We start from the raw sequence: 16385 nt of genomic DNA, 5'->3' as shown, positions 1-16385 counted from the left end.
GTGAAATACAAGTTTTAATTTAGTAGGAAATGTTATGTGTATTATTTTAACGTAAGAATTCATGGAGGTGATTAAAAAGTTTTAGAGGTCGAGCATTGTTTTTTGTGTGTGAAGGAGCAAATGAGTCTGGGTGGCAATATTGAGTTTATGTATAGTACTCAATGAATTGTTGCTTTGGGTTCTTCTTTTGGAAAGCAAGTTTGGAAGATGGTGTGTTGATGACATTTGGTCCATGTCGCTTTGGCAGGTTCTGTGCTCTGTGTGATCACTTCTGGTTACGTTGTATAGAATCATGAGAAACAGGAACAGAAAAACTGAAAATGTGTGAAAAAAGAAAAAAGAAAAAAAAAATGACTGCCCAGGGGGTGAAAACGTACATCAAAGCAAATAGTTAACAGAATCAAAGTCATATTTAATTGAGCAATATTTTTATTAAGACTGTAGGCTACAGCACACTTTACCCTTGTACTTCTGTAAACTCAGTATCTGCTATGCCCATTACTTTTATGCAGTCTACATGTGCAAAGAGATGCACTAAATTTACTAGGTCTGGAATCCGCTTTTTAAAGCAAAATCGAGAGAATAGTAGTAATTAATATACTGTATGTGCACCAATAGAGATTTTCACATTTTCCCAGACCGCGTGCGCTGCATTGGGCGTTACTGGTTTAATTGCTACCGATTTTCACCGAGTTGTGGGATTGAGCCAGGTGTTAAAAAAAATGCATGAACTGAACAAAACATGCATTTGGAGTTTTAACAATAGGCCTACGATTGACTCGTTCATGAGAAGACATATTTGTGTTTATTAAGTGTCCGGTTAGTTGTGCCAGCGGTTAGTATGTCTTATTCCAAAGTAAACGGTGCATCTTTTATTCTGGGCCCATGGTTTCTATCGTTTTTTTTTTTCTAGCCGACGGAAAGACGTCACACTTCGGGATTTTTGAAATCACTGAGGACAACCTGATGCGCAGGTTTGTAGTGGTAAGAAAAAAAATTGCACGCACTGATTCCGCGACGCTGAGGATAGGAGGTTGCACCAACAGCCAAAAATTAAGGTAAAACATCGCTTTTCTGACTTCATGCTTTGATAAATCTCAATGCTTTTTACAAGATTTAAATGCCATTTCTGTAGTATTTAAGAGCATCTCTTGCTTTACGTTCCTGATCGTTGTGAGTGGAGTAGCAACGTTTATTTGTAACATCTGTGTAAGCTTAGCATAGTCAACGTAATGAACATGTGCTGAAAAGCATATGAAATGTACTTTAAACCGTGACATTAAAACGTCCGATTCTGTGTGTGTGTTCCGCATCCTGAAAGAGCTGCACGGTAAATTTATTTATCCTGCCAACAAGTTTTCCACATGGGTGCCAGTTTTGATTCTGAGCACAATTTGTTCCAGCGGTGCACCACCGTAAGATGCAGCTGGTAGCGAGTCCACGTGAAAGTTCTGAAACGTTTTTAAACTTGGAGCTTTTAGAATAGAGATACAGGCAATATCGCACTTCTTAGAACCTCTAACTGAATCAGTCACTAAGTTCGATTAAATGTTACTGCCAAATCCCATGATTGTACACATCTTATATTCATAATGCCTCAACTTTATTATTTCAGTATATGAATTTAAGGTTGGTTGTGACAAATGTGTGTTTAAAATACCCTTTAATTAAAAAAAAAAAGTTTTTCCTACTGCTAATGTAGATCGAAGTTATCCAAATTCACAGAAGATGGAGAAGATAGATGGCTCTGTGCTGGTTGACTGAAAAGCACACAAATTTAGTTAAAGACAAGAGACCCCTGCAATCAATCAATCAGTTATTACAGAGTCTAATAAGACTTGCATAAGTAACACCACAAACCAAAGTTCCATCTTGTTGCAATCTAGAACGTTTATTTCCATAACAACAACAGTTTAAGTATGGATTGTGAACCATTGAGGTGAAACACAACAGACAGTAATAAAGCCACCCACTGTTGCTTTGGCATTTCTCACTTGCACCAGAGTAAGAGTCCTTTACTCTCACATAACAATGAGTCCTTGGCATGTCTCAGTAGAAAATTACTGTGCAAGATCTCTCTGTTGTCGAGAGAAAAGTACAGACTTTATGGATTCCCTTTGCATAAAAGGATCTCCATTGATATATATCGTTTAAGGTATGCACACACATCAGGAAACTCCACAAACTCAACAGTAGCTCCAATGCTGATGGGTGACGAGGCTTAACTAAGTTATGTTTTGAAAGTGCTGCTTGTTTTTTATTGTGGATGTCCTTATGCAGACTGGCTTACATACAGTATATTACACTGTACACATCATCCATTTATACAATAGGACACTTTGAGAAGCCATTCAGGGTAAGTGCTTTGACCAAGGGCATCAGCAGAGCCCCAAAGAGAACAGAGCATTGCCACTTGCTTCCCACAGAAGGCCTGTGCAGCTGCATAAATTCACTGCTGCCACCATCTTCCTGCAGTTGGCGCTGTGCTGAACAAGCGCGTACTCAACCATCAACACAGTGAGCCGCAGGAAGAAGGATTCCCTGACATCAGAAAATGAATACCGATCTTCAAGTCAGTCCACACTTCGAACCCAAGACACTTTATTCAGAACACTTAAATAACCTACTAACTATGGTACAAGACAACAAGGTTGTTCAGCGTCCTTCCTGCTGTGTCCCCCAGAATGTGAACAGGGTCCGTACTCCAGAATGTGCATTTAGGAAGTACAGTTCCGAAGGCAGGAAGTGCAGGGCTGTCACGTTCTAGAAGTTTATTGCTTTTCCGAATGAGGCAGCGAGGTTGGCTTCCCGGAAGGCCTCCGACACAGTCTGAAAGGGAGGGAGAAAGGTTGGGGTGAGCAGAGGGAGCAACATGCAGCGTCATTGGCCAGCGGCATGCACTAACGGCAGAAGCAGACAGAGCGTACTCACAGGATGGGCGTGGCACACGCGGGCTACGTCCTCGCACGACGCCCCGTACTCCATGGCCAGCGCTGCCTCGTTGATCATTTCTCCCGCGCCCTGGACGTACAGACGGTGTGCGTCACTTTCTCAGTGTGCTTAACATGGCTTACTGCCACTCACTGTGCTACCCCTACTCCCAGACCAGAGGTTTCGAGCCCACAGCAGACGTGCCTGTCTCTATATGACCAGCAGCTCATTCATTCACTCATTTTAGTAGTCATTATTCATGGCTGTTTCAAGGGTTTTGTTAAACTGTGTTACACTTTTATTACTTTCATCTGGATGTGGCTGCGGTGTCCAGGTGAGCACTTTCCTTGGGGGTCAGTTTCAGACACGCGCTGACTTCTTATAGAATATTTCAAATGAATTAGTCATGTTAAATGACGACTGTAAGGTAAGCTACAACTGACGCCTGTGTTTGTCACCTGACATTTTCCTTGAAACTCTGTAGTGTTCGATTTGAATTCACTTTTGATTGTTTTCACTCACTCCATACAATTATTTACTAATGGGAAACAACCAAACAAGCACAAGGTAACATTTCTTAATGAGTTCAGAGTTGCAGCCTGATGGCACAGCAACGCCTCTGTCACTCACAGATCCCAGGATGTGAGCTCCCAGCATCTTGTCTGTCTCCTTGTGACTCAGGATCTTCACCAGACCGTCTGTGTCCGCGTTCGTCTTCGCTCGGCTGTTGGCGGCGAAGGGGAACTTCCCAACTTTGTAAGGGATGCCCTGAGGAACAAAGACTGTGTTAGAGGTTTTGTTAAATTGCCTGTCAGGTTCTACTCCCTCCCTCCCTCTCTCCTGCTCTTCCTCTCTCCTCCGCGGCCTTTCCCACCTCCTCCTTCAGCTGCTCCTCGTTCTTGCCCACCCAGGCCACCTCGGGGTGGGTGTAGATGACGGAGGGGACGCAGTTGTAGTCGATGTGGACGGCGCCGCCCGCCATGCCCTCCACGCAGATGATGCCCTCGTCCTCCGCCTTGTGGGCCAGCATGGGCCCCGCCACCACGTCCCCGATGGCGTAGATGCTGCGGGACAGGGTCAAAGGTCAGAGGTCAGGAGGTCAGGTGGAGGGGGTGCGGATGTTATGTGGAATCGCGGGTACCTGGGCACTTTGGTCTGGAAGCGGTTGTTAATGGGGATTCTGCCCCGGCTGTCCAGCTCGATGCCCACGGTCTCCAGGCCCAGGTTCTGGGTGAAGGGTCGCCGGCCGATGCACACTAGCAGCACGTCACAGGTGAGCGTCTCGTTCTTTCCCCCCGCCGCCGCCTCCACACTGGACAGGAAGTGACATGTGCTTCGTCAGTGCAGTGCCATTATGCCAACATCAGCATAAAGGCTTTCCTCTGCAGACATGTCTACGTCTACAGGTTTACTAACTATATCCCTATCAGTTTTGCTGATTCCATACACGTACAGTGCTCTCCTCACCACACACCCTTGTTTCTCAAAAACATTTCCTCCTAGAACATTATAAAAAGAACATCTGCATTTAATTTACAGAAAGTTGATATAACCATTTCTTCAGTGGCACTTTAACGGGAGAACTCACGCCACGTCAATGAGTCCATCCGGCCTCTTGATGGCGCCCATGACTTTGGTGCCCAGCTTGAACTTCATTCCCTGCTTCTGAAGGATGCGCTGGAAGTTTTTTGAGATCTCCATGTCGATGCCCATCCCACCGACATGGCCCAGGAACTCCACCGCTGTGACTTTGGAGCCCAGACGCTGCCACACTGAGCCCTGTGGGGGATGGACCAGATCTGTCAACACTCAACATTAACAACAGTGAGAACCAGGGGCAGTGTTCTCAGCTTGATAGTTCAGACTTTTACAACACTCTGTTTACACACATAATTAACTTGAATACATTTTTTAGGCTGGAAGACTATGATCCTTGTTCTTCTCTCTCTTTGTTTTATCTTAGCCGCCTTCTATGCATATCACATGATATCGTTGTTCTTGGTAATCATAGGACCATTCAGAATATCTTGTTGATTATCAGGACCAGTAATCACTAGGCTGTTGTTGACAAAATGACTGGGGCATTGTCACAAATGGCATTTCTTTAGACGGCTATTGCTACCGATTGATGGCTGGGTGGTAACAATGGCTGGTAACGAGACTTGCTTGAGATTTTCGCAATATCAATTTCCACTGCGGGAAACGCCACTCACCAGCTCCACACCGATGACTCCAGCGCCAATCACAATCAGTTGTTCTGGAACCTTCTTCAGGGAGAGTGCCCCGGTAGAGGACACTACGCTCTCCTCATCAATCTGTGGCAGAGACACAAGCCCTGAGAAATCTGCAGGTGAGCACCGAGCATTGATGCTGATTGGACGTGAAGTCAACAAGAGGCCGTGGAGCGCTTTTACAACAGCTCTGGACTTCAAATTCTGTCAGCACCTCTGTAAAACACTCTGTGTAACTGTGTATGGTTCCACTTACCATACGGGATGGCTACTCAGATATACTGAACTGCTGTTTCATTAAACAGAATAATGTTACTGGCACCAACAGAAAGATAGTGTAGGGCTTACAAATCTCTTGATTCAACCTGAGGTTTGTGTTCTAGGATCAGAAATCGGCACACTGATTCTTTTTATTAGTGAAGCTGAAGCTGTACCGGAATCCCTGGGAAGGGTGTGACCTCTGACCCGGTAGCGATTAGGATGTTCTTGGTGTTGATGACCTGCTGGCTGCCATCACTGACTGTTGCTGTGACCTCGTTTTTCCCTGTAATCTTCCCAAAGCCGTTAACATGCGTCACCTGGGGAAATCAGAACATAAAAGTACAGTCAAAACATCGGAAATCCAAGGACTCTTGTACTGAAAGGCACCAACGGTTGTGGAAGAAAAAAAAACTGTAGAAAGTGTCTATATATAAGTCTGATATGGGTTAATGAGTTGTATAAGTGGTTTATTCAGTCATACTGTTTCCTGAGGCTCATTCTTTAATTACTGAAATTTTCCAGAAAGCAAAAGAAGTAATGTCAAGTGAAACTGAGGTCCAAATGAATATGCATGCTAAACTATAACAACAGGGTCAGGTTAATTGCTGAGGTTTAAAAAAGATGTTGCTTGAGGCCACCTGATGGGCCCATATAGCACCCCGAGTTTGTGCCTGCAGCGCACCTGTCACGTCACTGACCTTGTTCTGCTTGAATAAGTGTGCGATGCCTCCAGTCAGAGCCTTGACCGCCCCGCTCTTCTGCGCCATCATCTTCTCCAGGTTTAGCTTGATTCCTGAGACTGCAGCGGAGGAAAGAAGGGGCGGAGACTAGGGCGCTTACCAGAATGTTCCGTGGAACTTCCTGTTCCAGCTAAGTAGTTCCGGTCGCTGTATAAATATCTCCACTAAGTATGCCAGTGCTGTGTGTCCTGGTGATGGAACTTTAGGATTCAGCAGTGCAGGGATAGACCTTTCACTGGAAACGGCTGATTCCTTTGTCTGTCAGTCCTCTCGTGTACTTGTATAGTGTGCTTTTGACAGGAAGTTTCTTTCTCAGGACACTGCTGAAGGAGGTTCCCACTGGCATAAGCTTACCTTTTGTTTCTTTTGTAAACATCATGCCAAAATCCAGGTATTGTTTACTTGGCCAGACACAAGTGGTTTAACTACTTATAATTCTACAACAAAGTTATGCCATTTTTAAATCAATATTATTTTGAGGAACTTACTCTCAATCCCTCTGTTTTCAAAATCCTTCCCATGTGCCAGATGATACAGGTAAGAGTTGTTCAGCAAAGCCTGCAAAGGAAAGATGATGCATTTGATTGACATCTGCAGTGTGACTCACAGGGTGTATACTCTACACTTCGTCCATTATGCTGCTGAATGTTTACTGAGGAAATGCAGATGTTCTGATTACAGTTCCAGCTATCTGACTGCAGTGCCACACTAATAACCATGGTATCCACTCAACACTGTGTCACAAGATGGCTCTGAACAACATGGGCCTTGCAAGAATACTCAAGATGTATACTGTCTTACCTTTGAAGGGATGCAACCAACATTCAAGCAGGTGCCCCCCAGAGTGTCGTTCTTTTCCACACATACTGTCTGAAATGACAAATATGTCCTTTATTCTCTTCAGGTGGAAATTGCTATTAACTGCTCGACGATGATTACCTTATCCAAGCAAACTACAGTAAAAGTGACAGCTTCACACAGCTGAAAAGTTACTGAAGAAATTCCGATTAAGAGCTCTGTTCAAAGGTTAAATTGCCCCACTTCAGCTCTGAAGCTACAGCCCTGTGGTTATAAGCTCAGTTCCCTAATGGTAATGCCACCTCATATATGATAAACACCAAATTATTCACTTACAAACATTAGTCTGTGAATACATTAGACGAGTAGATGCTGTTTTGTACGTTACTTATACATTACTGGCATTTAGCAGTAACCTGTACTGCCGCTCGTATTGCAGAATAGGACACGGGATCACAGTACCTTAAACCCGAGCTGGGCTGCTTTGATGGCGGCTACATACCCTCCAGGACCGGATCCTACCACTGTGACGTCAGCATCGACTACAGAACAGAACAAACTTTTAATGATGTGCAGATACAAATTCTGTGTTTGCAGCAAGAACAAATACAATTTAAAACCCAGCAGGTAGGAGGGAAAAAGTCAAACTCAGGGAAAACATTTAGTTGGATGTATCCAACACCCACGTTTAACGTTTCATGCATTGCTTGTATGGGCAATTTGCTCAATGTCCCACAAAACACTTTACTGATATATTACTTCTGAAAATTCACATGAACTTAAAAGCTTCAATCAAAAACAAGTTTAAAGGTAGTTGTAAGACTAGTGCCATTTTTAAGAGAACAGCCCACGAAGGTTTATGCACCCCTTGCAGACCTTGAGAAGCAGCAGATGCCCTTTATCAATGGATTAAATGCATGTAACGTTTGTACAAGAACACTGCCTCAGTTAATACTACATCAGAGAGATAAGATTCCTTACTTTGCGCTTTGTCGGCATATTTTCTCACCGATAAGATCGACGCACCATGGAGTTTGCCTGGAAGGCGAGGCCCCCCCTGTAATTCAGTGACGGAATCATGAGAGGTCTACTACTGGAGAAGTCCAAAATACAAGAAATGAGGGACGTTCAACATGGTTACAAGTAGTAATATAGCCAACACATGTTAATACCCATCGTTAGAATTGCTAGATATGTTACAACAAGAGGTGTGTTACTACTTTACCCAAGCAGTTGCACTATCGCAGAAAGCTACATTAACAGTGCACGTCAATTTCTGTCTCCCCTCATGTGCCCTTAAAACAGCTGTTCGCTCTCTACAAGCTAAACATCATGGCTATGCTTGCTATCTACCAAGATTTCTGGACCAACGTAGTTGACTCTCTGGAAATAGACAGCCCGCTACCTTCTTGGATTTAAACTCTACTTCATTTTCTCTACCTTACAGTTATAATTAGCTAACCCTGCTCCCTAGCTAAATGGCAACGTATCTTTGTGCACACCAAGAGCCAGACATCGGCACACATTGAGAATGATGTGAAGTTTAGGGTTAGCGAAGTAGCTTTGACAGTTACGGAACTAAGGTTAGCGAGTGCTAGTTCCCACAGGCCGTAGCTTTGTTTTGCAACTGGAGCAAGTAGCTAACAATCAAGCAACATACACTAATAAAACAGTGTATTCCTACACGTGTTTGTCGCTATTCAGAATATAAATTTTCTAGCATCGTGGGCATTTACCTTTGCTACAGAACGATATAAATGGCTCCAACTCTGCATTTTGACTTGCGTCCCTTTTTTTGACAATCTATCCTATGGCAGTGGGTGCAACCAAGGACTCCTTCATAAGCGCATGCGCAAAAGGAGAGTTTTCCGAGGGGAAACGTGGTCTCCGTCGCCTCCCTCTGACGCAAGGTATGATATCACATACGTGCTAGACTTTAGTTGTTTGTGACATTTATTGAAAAAAGTGTTTGTCAACACAAAATATATCACTATACTGGCATTACAAAACAATTTTACCAGAGCTGGTGTACGAATGCTACTTTGTGAATGCTATGTGTTGTTGTTAGCTGACCTGAACGAGCCATAAATAATAATTTAGAATAATTGAAACATAATCACAGTGTTGGTTAGCAACTTCTGCTCTGAATAAATCTGGGCTGGGCTGAATGTGTAAATGTTTACATGTTGGTCTCGTTTAGATTAATCTGTGTTGTAGCGATTGATTTGCTGGAAGTGAAGTGGACCTTTAATTGATGGGACGTGAACAGAGCCGATCTACTGTCATGGTGTCCTGAACTATTTCAGCTGTGCAGACGCAGATTCATTCATATGGACCAGATAGTCAACTCAGTGTGTTATACAATGAAAAGTCTGCCTCTGTCGTTCTCTGATTTGCTGTCTCCTTGTGAACAGTCTTGATTGGGCATTATCTAAAACAGAACACCCCAACAACTACAGATGTTATGACAGTATATTCATTCATTTACTGAACTGCTTCTGTTCTCTGTCTAGGTTCCTGTTTGTAGAAGAAGGTTCATGTGTTGTATGCATTCAGTCTTGAATGTTCTCTTCTCTGCTGTCCTTTTTCAAGAGCATTTAGATCTTCCGTTCAGAGCTCCTGGAGCTTCAACAGTAGCAGAGACAGCATTTTCAGCTCATTGCTGAATCCACCAAGCTGCCTATCTGCTCCATATATTAAGAAGGTGCACCAGCATGTTCTGTTACCAATCTGTGCTGAATATCTGGTCACAACAGAATGTCTGTGGTCATGCCTGTGTTTACTGTTGGATCTGTGTTAGGCAATGTCCTGTCAAGAATGTCCATGTGGATGCGTCACTGGAAGAATGTTTTGTACTGTGATCAGAGTAAAACTGTCATTACACTGAACTTTAATCTCTCACAAGAATCTGATGGGCTTGTTTTTTTCTCTCTTAAAAGTTTATTTTGACTCAACAACTGAAACATTTCAGAGTTCACAGCAGCGGGGTGGTGGTGGGGTTAATATAAAATGTGCTTATTGGTGTTTACTAGCAAGCTGTATTTGTCTTATCTTGTAAAGTAGCATGCTTTGGTGTTGATGCAATTTTACAGTCATATCCACTAGAGGGCACTGTTTGACTTTTCATAGTGTGAGTACAACCAATCCGTATTTTCTGCTCAGAAAAAGAGAAAATGTTCCTTATATTTAGTTTTATGTACATTGTCAGAGCATTGTGATGATCATTGAGGAAACTATAGAACAAATTCCCATCAGTTTTACAGTTGCTCGTTTAAAAAGACTCATGTCAAAAGCATCAATAATGTGGGAGCGGTGCAAAAAGGCTGTAGCCTCACCTTCACTACTGTTTCAGTCTGTGAGGCAGTGTAACTATGGGATTGCGATATCTATCTTGCATAACAAAAGTGTTGCCTGTTGTGATATAACCTTCACCAAATATCAGTGTGTAACTCCCAGCAACTAATAATTTATGCAGTGTTTTTGAGTGACCAAACATGCTGTATTTATGACAAAGATTGCATAAATAGATGTTTTGAGTATGCAACAGAAAAGTGAAAAGCAAAAAATTGTGGTCTATGTGTGGACATTTCAACATTTCACATTTCAAATAAGTGTCTCTGTTCAGCTGAAAGTAAGAATGACATCTGTAGTGTAACATAACTGTGATTGGCCCCGGTGCAAATATTTTTTTTTTAGGCTTAAGATGCCTTAAGATGCCTTTTGATTTGTGCTGTCAGCCCTCCCAGCACAGACGGACAAGGTTTAGAACAGCCCCCTTGGTGACGCACCCCAAATCAGTTTTTCTCTACTTAGGCGCACCCCAACACACACACACAGACACGCACACACCCCCCACCCCACTCCCAACCCTTCCGCTGCTTGGTGTTAAGCACTATGGATGCCAAAAGAAGCCGTTGTTTGGTATGACAATAGGGCTTTGGGCGGGCTCGACCGAGGATGTGTGCGGAGCTGCCCCCCCCCCCCCCCCCCCCACTGCCATGTCCCATCTTAAACCTCCCAGAGGTCCTTGTGTGCAGGGGGCCAATGGGGCGGGCGCTGTTAATCTGTCAGTTTATCACCCTTTGTTTGTAACTGTAAAAATCAAAGGGATTAACTGGTGTTTTATTGCATTTGTATTGTCTTATATTGTTACCATGAATGCTACTAGCGTTTGTTTGGATGCTGGCTGAGGGGGTGTGGTGGGGGCGGAGTGCTCCGCTCTTCGCTGTAATATATCGACATGGCCGCCGCCTCCAACGAGCAAAAATAAAAATAAGCGGCATATTCTGCGGTCGATTGTGGCAAGGAATGTCATTGAGCCCAGGCTTACCGCACACGGCTCTTTGTGTGAGTGTCGAGGAAGTCCATTGTGAGGCGGGTCACCCTGAGAAAGAGCACTTACAGCGGCTGTCTAAGGCTCTCCTGCTGGAAATCTGAGTAGAGAATAGCTGAATACCGCTGGAAATAACAACCCTAACAAATTGGCATTCCCTCTGTCGATCTGAAGACCAAAATGGGACAAGATAGAAGTTAAAAAGGGCTCCCAAATATGTTTGCTTTCATTTAAGCATCTTGATTTTTTGGGGACACATTTTCACTGTCTGTCCATATTTTAGTAATGTTAGAGAGTAACCCTGATTTCTCACAATATCCCTGATTGTGGTTGGACTTTGTTTTGAGTCATTGTTCATTGACGGGTGCACTGGGGGTGGGGGTGGGGGGGGGTTGAGAGCCTGTGTGTGTGTGTGTGTGTGTGTGTGTATGGGTGTCCGCATGTGCTTGGGTTTTGGTCTTTGTGTCTCGTGTAAAATAGCCTGAGGAAGCCAGGTACCACAAGAGCGCTAAGCGAAGGCTTCCTGTTAGGGGAATAACTTTTAGGCTCTGGATTTCTGTTTGTTTCAGAATTGCAATCAGACGAACTGGAGCCCTTTTGTGCCTTCTCTAACTGTGTGTGGTTTACCATACCTTAGCTCTGCCTTCTTCCCCACCACTCGCCTGTTGCTAGGAAACCCGGGTACGCTGGCTGAGTGCTGCTGGCACTTTCTGTGGAGCCGTGGCTCGCAACATTTCCCGCAATTAGAAGAAGCTTTGTAAAAAAAAAAACCTCAATCACTGTGCTGAATGGTGTCTGAATGTGTGTTTCCTGGTGTGTTTGGGCATTTCACGTTGGGCATTGCGGACCTTGGCATGCTCTTCTGGTGGTTCTTTTATTGCGTAAGTGTAAAATGTACAGCACCTCTTTCAGTGTCGTGTCAGAGAGTGAGAAACGAGTGTGTGTCTTTGCACGACAGTGTTGTTGCTTATATTGGAATTCTTAGGTTGCTCTTTCCAATGCACCTAACACCCACATTACACACACACTATTGCCTGTTCCCTCTGGTCTGAACTCTCTGTACCATTCTCTGGGAGTGGTGGGACGGATCCCATTTTATCAGTTAAATACTGATAATCTAGCAATCTGGCAAGTAGTGATAATCCCATTTTATTTTATCATAGGTATGATGTACTGTACAATGGATATGATCATTGATGTTGAGGGCGGTCATTTGATGATAGCACTGTTTGCTCATAGCAAGTCTGTTTTTGGCTTTGCAAGCACAGGCCTTGTTCTGATCTAATGAATAATAATGGCGTCAGAGGAATGGCATTAATCGATATTTATTCATTGAGCGGACTCTGTGGTGTGGGCCTCACGTGTCAGCCCGGGAGGCAGGGCTCCCCAAAGCTAAATCCGTCTCTCAATCACTACTGTAGACAGGAATGAACTTCCACCCAGTTTTTTTTTTTCAGTTTTGGAAACTCAAAGCCCTTATTAGACTGTTCAGAAAGTTGATCTCGTTGAACGACAAATGGGAATGTAACCTTTACCATTATTTTGGTCCCGTTGGTTTATATAATTATGTTTTAAAATAATACTTGTGGCATGTGAATATCACCTATACTGTATATACCTCATAAGTGCTCCTTTGCTCCGTTGGGCTTTATATGAATTTTGCCCATTTGTTGAACAAAGGGCCGCCTGTAATTGTGGTGTGGATGTTTTCTGACTGTAGCTTTTGGACAGCAGCAGACTTAACGTGAACTGGAATGGAAGCTCATTAGAGAAAGAGTCTGGGTGCATTCCTGTCCTGGTTATTATCAAGATCAGCAGCTTGGCCCAGTTCTTCCCCCCAGTGTGTGTGTGTGTGTGTGTGTGTGATGGGGAGGGTTTTGAGGGTTGGAGCTGTCACTGAAGTCCAGATAAAAGCTCTTCTTAGAGTCCTCTCTCTCTCTTCTCTCTCCTCTCTGGAATTAGGGAGTCTGATGTCACATGACCACCCTCTGATTTACAGCCAAAACTTGGGGCTCTGAAGGAGGGGTTTGTTTTTTGGTGGCACTTAGAGAGCTTTGCACTTGCTGGAGCGGACTGTGCCTAAAGTTTGGAGAAAAGACCCCCGTCCTGCAGAGTATGAGGAGGCTGTACTATGGGAACAGCAGGTGTTCAGCTGAACCCCTGTGGAAACACTGCTCTGTGTCCTGTTCTGATCTCTCATGATGCTCAGTGACACTGGCATTCTAAAACGTTCTTGCCATGAGTCAAGAAAATGTTTGTCATTGTCAAAATGTCAAAATGTGGGCACAGGCTGCTTCAGGAAAGGGACCAAAAAAGATAGGAATTGCTCTTGGAACTCTCTGATTGGCCTTGTGAATGTGACCCTCTCCCTAGATTTTACCCTCTGAATGTTAAAAAGATGAGTATAAAAGTACCTTTCGGTCACTGAAAGGTATCAGCAAGTTATTTTACTCATTACTGCATGTATTTCACTGCAGGCCGTGGATGGGTTTAGTCATGTGACAGGTGAAGGTGTTCAGATCCCACGGCTCCACAACAGTGTGTCATTTAACAGGGTTTGCTGCTCAAACCACTATTTTCTGAATGAACTTTTTCAAGAACTCAGATTGTTTTAATACAACACAGGCTATATCTTGTGTGCCTTCATTTTGGCAAAAATCCTTTCCCTTTTGTTTTCCACTTGTGTAATTGATTTAACATACTTCTCTCTATTATTAGTGTTGGCCTACATTCATAGCCTGTTGTTACAGCTACAGAAATATCTATATGCTTTGTCCTGGTGAAGCTGAAAACTTCCTTTTGTTTCCTCCCTCTCCTGAAGTCTGAAGCAGGACATACGCTAGTGATGGCATTATGAAACATGTCTGAACTGTTTTTAGCCAATTAGCACTAATTACTTGATGGCTGCAGAAATGTTGTCCAATGTAGCTGCCTTGTCGTTGCTTTTAGTGACTCAACCATTAAAATAACAGGCGGTGTTCAGATGGACAAAAGGCCAGGGTAAACTGGAATGATAATCAGTTGGTTTTAGGTCTGAGTCCCTCATACCCTTTTTTCCAGGTTCCTAACCTGGATCACTAAATATGCAGCCGTATAAATGGATAATATGCACTTACAATTTATATAACTCATCCTGTTTAATTGACACTGCATAACAAATACATAATAATAGAGAATATTCATATTATGTAATACATAACTCACATTCACCACCACCCCACCCAAGGCCTTGTCACCTTTGTATCTTTTTTATGGATGCCAGCCTGCCAATTGACTGTGGGTGACAGCACTCCATGGCCTGGTTGCTACCATGGAAATGTCCTGTGGTTAGAATAGATCCTCTGACATCATTCACTGTGATTGACCGTGACTGACAGGAATCGATTCCCCCCTTGCACCCAGGCGGTTGAAATATTGGACCTCGAACGACGAAAGCAGCTGTCGATAACATTAATTTTATGCTGTAAACTCTGGTGTCAACTGTGCAAAGACATGTGCACTCTCACTTCATCCACACGGTAACTGTAATGTTAAGCCCGAGGATATGGAAAGTTATGGTGCATCTGTGACACTGTAGTGACTGAGATGGATAGAATGTGTGATGAGGGTATTGCATACTAATACTGTTGCAACATTACATAGCTAAGTCTTCAGTCACGCAAGCAGCCATGCATTCAGTGCCGAACTGCAAGCATTCATTTGCGTATTGTCCATTTACGCAGCTAGATAATTTTCTGGGAAAATTCAGGTTAGGTGCCTTGCTCAAGCTTACACTAGCAAACCTGAAACCATAACCAATAGCACTACCCACACATCCTTCTGATTCACTCCAGTGGATTACAGAGAGGTGAAACCTTCAGAAAAGTCTTCCCTGGAAATATCCATATCTCCTCTGCTTTTATAAAGCATTTATGATCCCTCAGTTCCTGATATGTTTTCTTTGTTCTTGTGGCCATTCAGATCTATGTGTTCAATGTTGCTAAGAATGCTGGGAATAGAAGACACAAGAGCGGCCTTGTCTCTTCTCACTGTCTTTCCCCTCCCTCCTCGCTTTCTTTCAGAGTGTGACATCATAGTGCTTTGGCATTGTTTCTCATCTGTGCCCATAAAGTCTCTGCTCCTAGGAAACAGATGGTGCTTCACGAACCCTGAACATTCCTCTGTCCCACTGAGGGAATCAAACATGCTCTGATAAAGGTTCTGAGCAAGGAAAGAGAGAACAGGTCGTTTGCATTATTGATTATAGCCCAATACAGTATAGTTCCTGTCAGTGACAGTTACATTTGAAGAAGAATCCTTTCGAGACGAAGCGGAGTATTTCACTATGAATTTCTTTCTATTTGAAATTTGTATATGCACTGTGCTGTACTATGCTTGGTGGTATTTATTTTAGCAAAGGATTAATTACATTCAAACACACATGTATACAACTGCTACATATACTTAAACTCACATAACCGTACATTACCACACAAAAACCGGATTGTTTTCTTGGTTTAAAAGCAGTCATAGTAGTGTTCTACAAACATGCATTCCAACAAGTGAAGAACAGACCCCTGCATAAATTAGAGATAATCTAGGATAAATTATGTAAATTTATTCAAAAGAGTAAGGAAGGGGAACATCAAGGCAGCATGTTATTGAAGTTGTAAAACCAGTTATCAAATAATACTGGAACCGTGAACAAGAAGCTTGAGGTAGATGGAGTCTCATCAGTTACAGTTAGGAAAGTACAACAGAAAAGTACACACAAAAGTGCCTCATCCAATATTAAATGTTATCATAATTTCGTTTTAAGGACATAGTGCAGCGTGGAGTATTGGTGTATATATTTTCAAACGAAATGTTTTTGTGTGCTGCGCGGATTTACACTTAACCTGGTCCTGCCTTAGTTCTGTTTTACGGGAGATGGAGTTTAATCTTGGTCTACATTAAACAGCTTACCCCAAACCTCATGGGAGAGGGGGGTGGTTGGCCCAGGGATAGCCTGACTGTTTAATGTTATGCAAATCTCATTGGTTACTTTATCCTGCTTAAGTGAACTGGTTTTTGCTAAAAGATCAGAAGTGGAGCACGTTAGCATGAGAGCTG

At 43.2% G+C, this 16385-nt stretch overlaps 1 protein-coding gene across 1 annotated transcript; it reads right to left on the bottom strand.

Annotated features, from left to right (window-relative positions):
* Nucleotides 1-1710: 1710 nt before the first annotated feature.
* LOC118771894 (dihydrolipoyl dehydrogenase, mitochondrial-like) lies at nt 1711-8802 on the bottom strand. Its single transcript, XM_036520039.1, has 14 exons — nt 8698-8802; nt 7943-8018; nt 7424-7503; nt 6965-7033; nt 6652-6721; nt 6122-6222; nt 5597-5740; nt 5145-5246; nt 4520-4710; nt 4073-4243; nt 3806-3995; nt 3562-3699; nt 2932-3021; nt 1711-2829 (listed from the first exon to the last, which is right to left on the bottom strand). The coding sequence occupies exons 1-14, from the start codon at nt 8734-8736 to the stop codon at nt 2764-2766; spliced, it is 1527 nt and encodes a 508-aa protein (XP_036375932.1). The 5' UTR covers nt 8737-8802; the 3' UTR covers nt 1711-2763.
* Between the last annotated feature and the right edge of the window lie 7583 nt (nt 8803-16385).

This window comes from Megalops cyprinoides, chromosome 25, assembly GCF_013368585.1.
Source record: "Megalops cyprinoides isolate fMegCyp1 chromosome 25, fMegCyp1.pri, whole genome shotgun sequence".
In the NCBI taxonomy this organism is placed as follows: domain Eukaryota; kingdom Metazoa; phylum Chordata; class Actinopteri; order Elopiformes; family Megalopidae; genus Megalops; species Megalops cyprinoides.
This window is presented reverse-complemented; position numbering and strand designations above follow the sequence as displayed.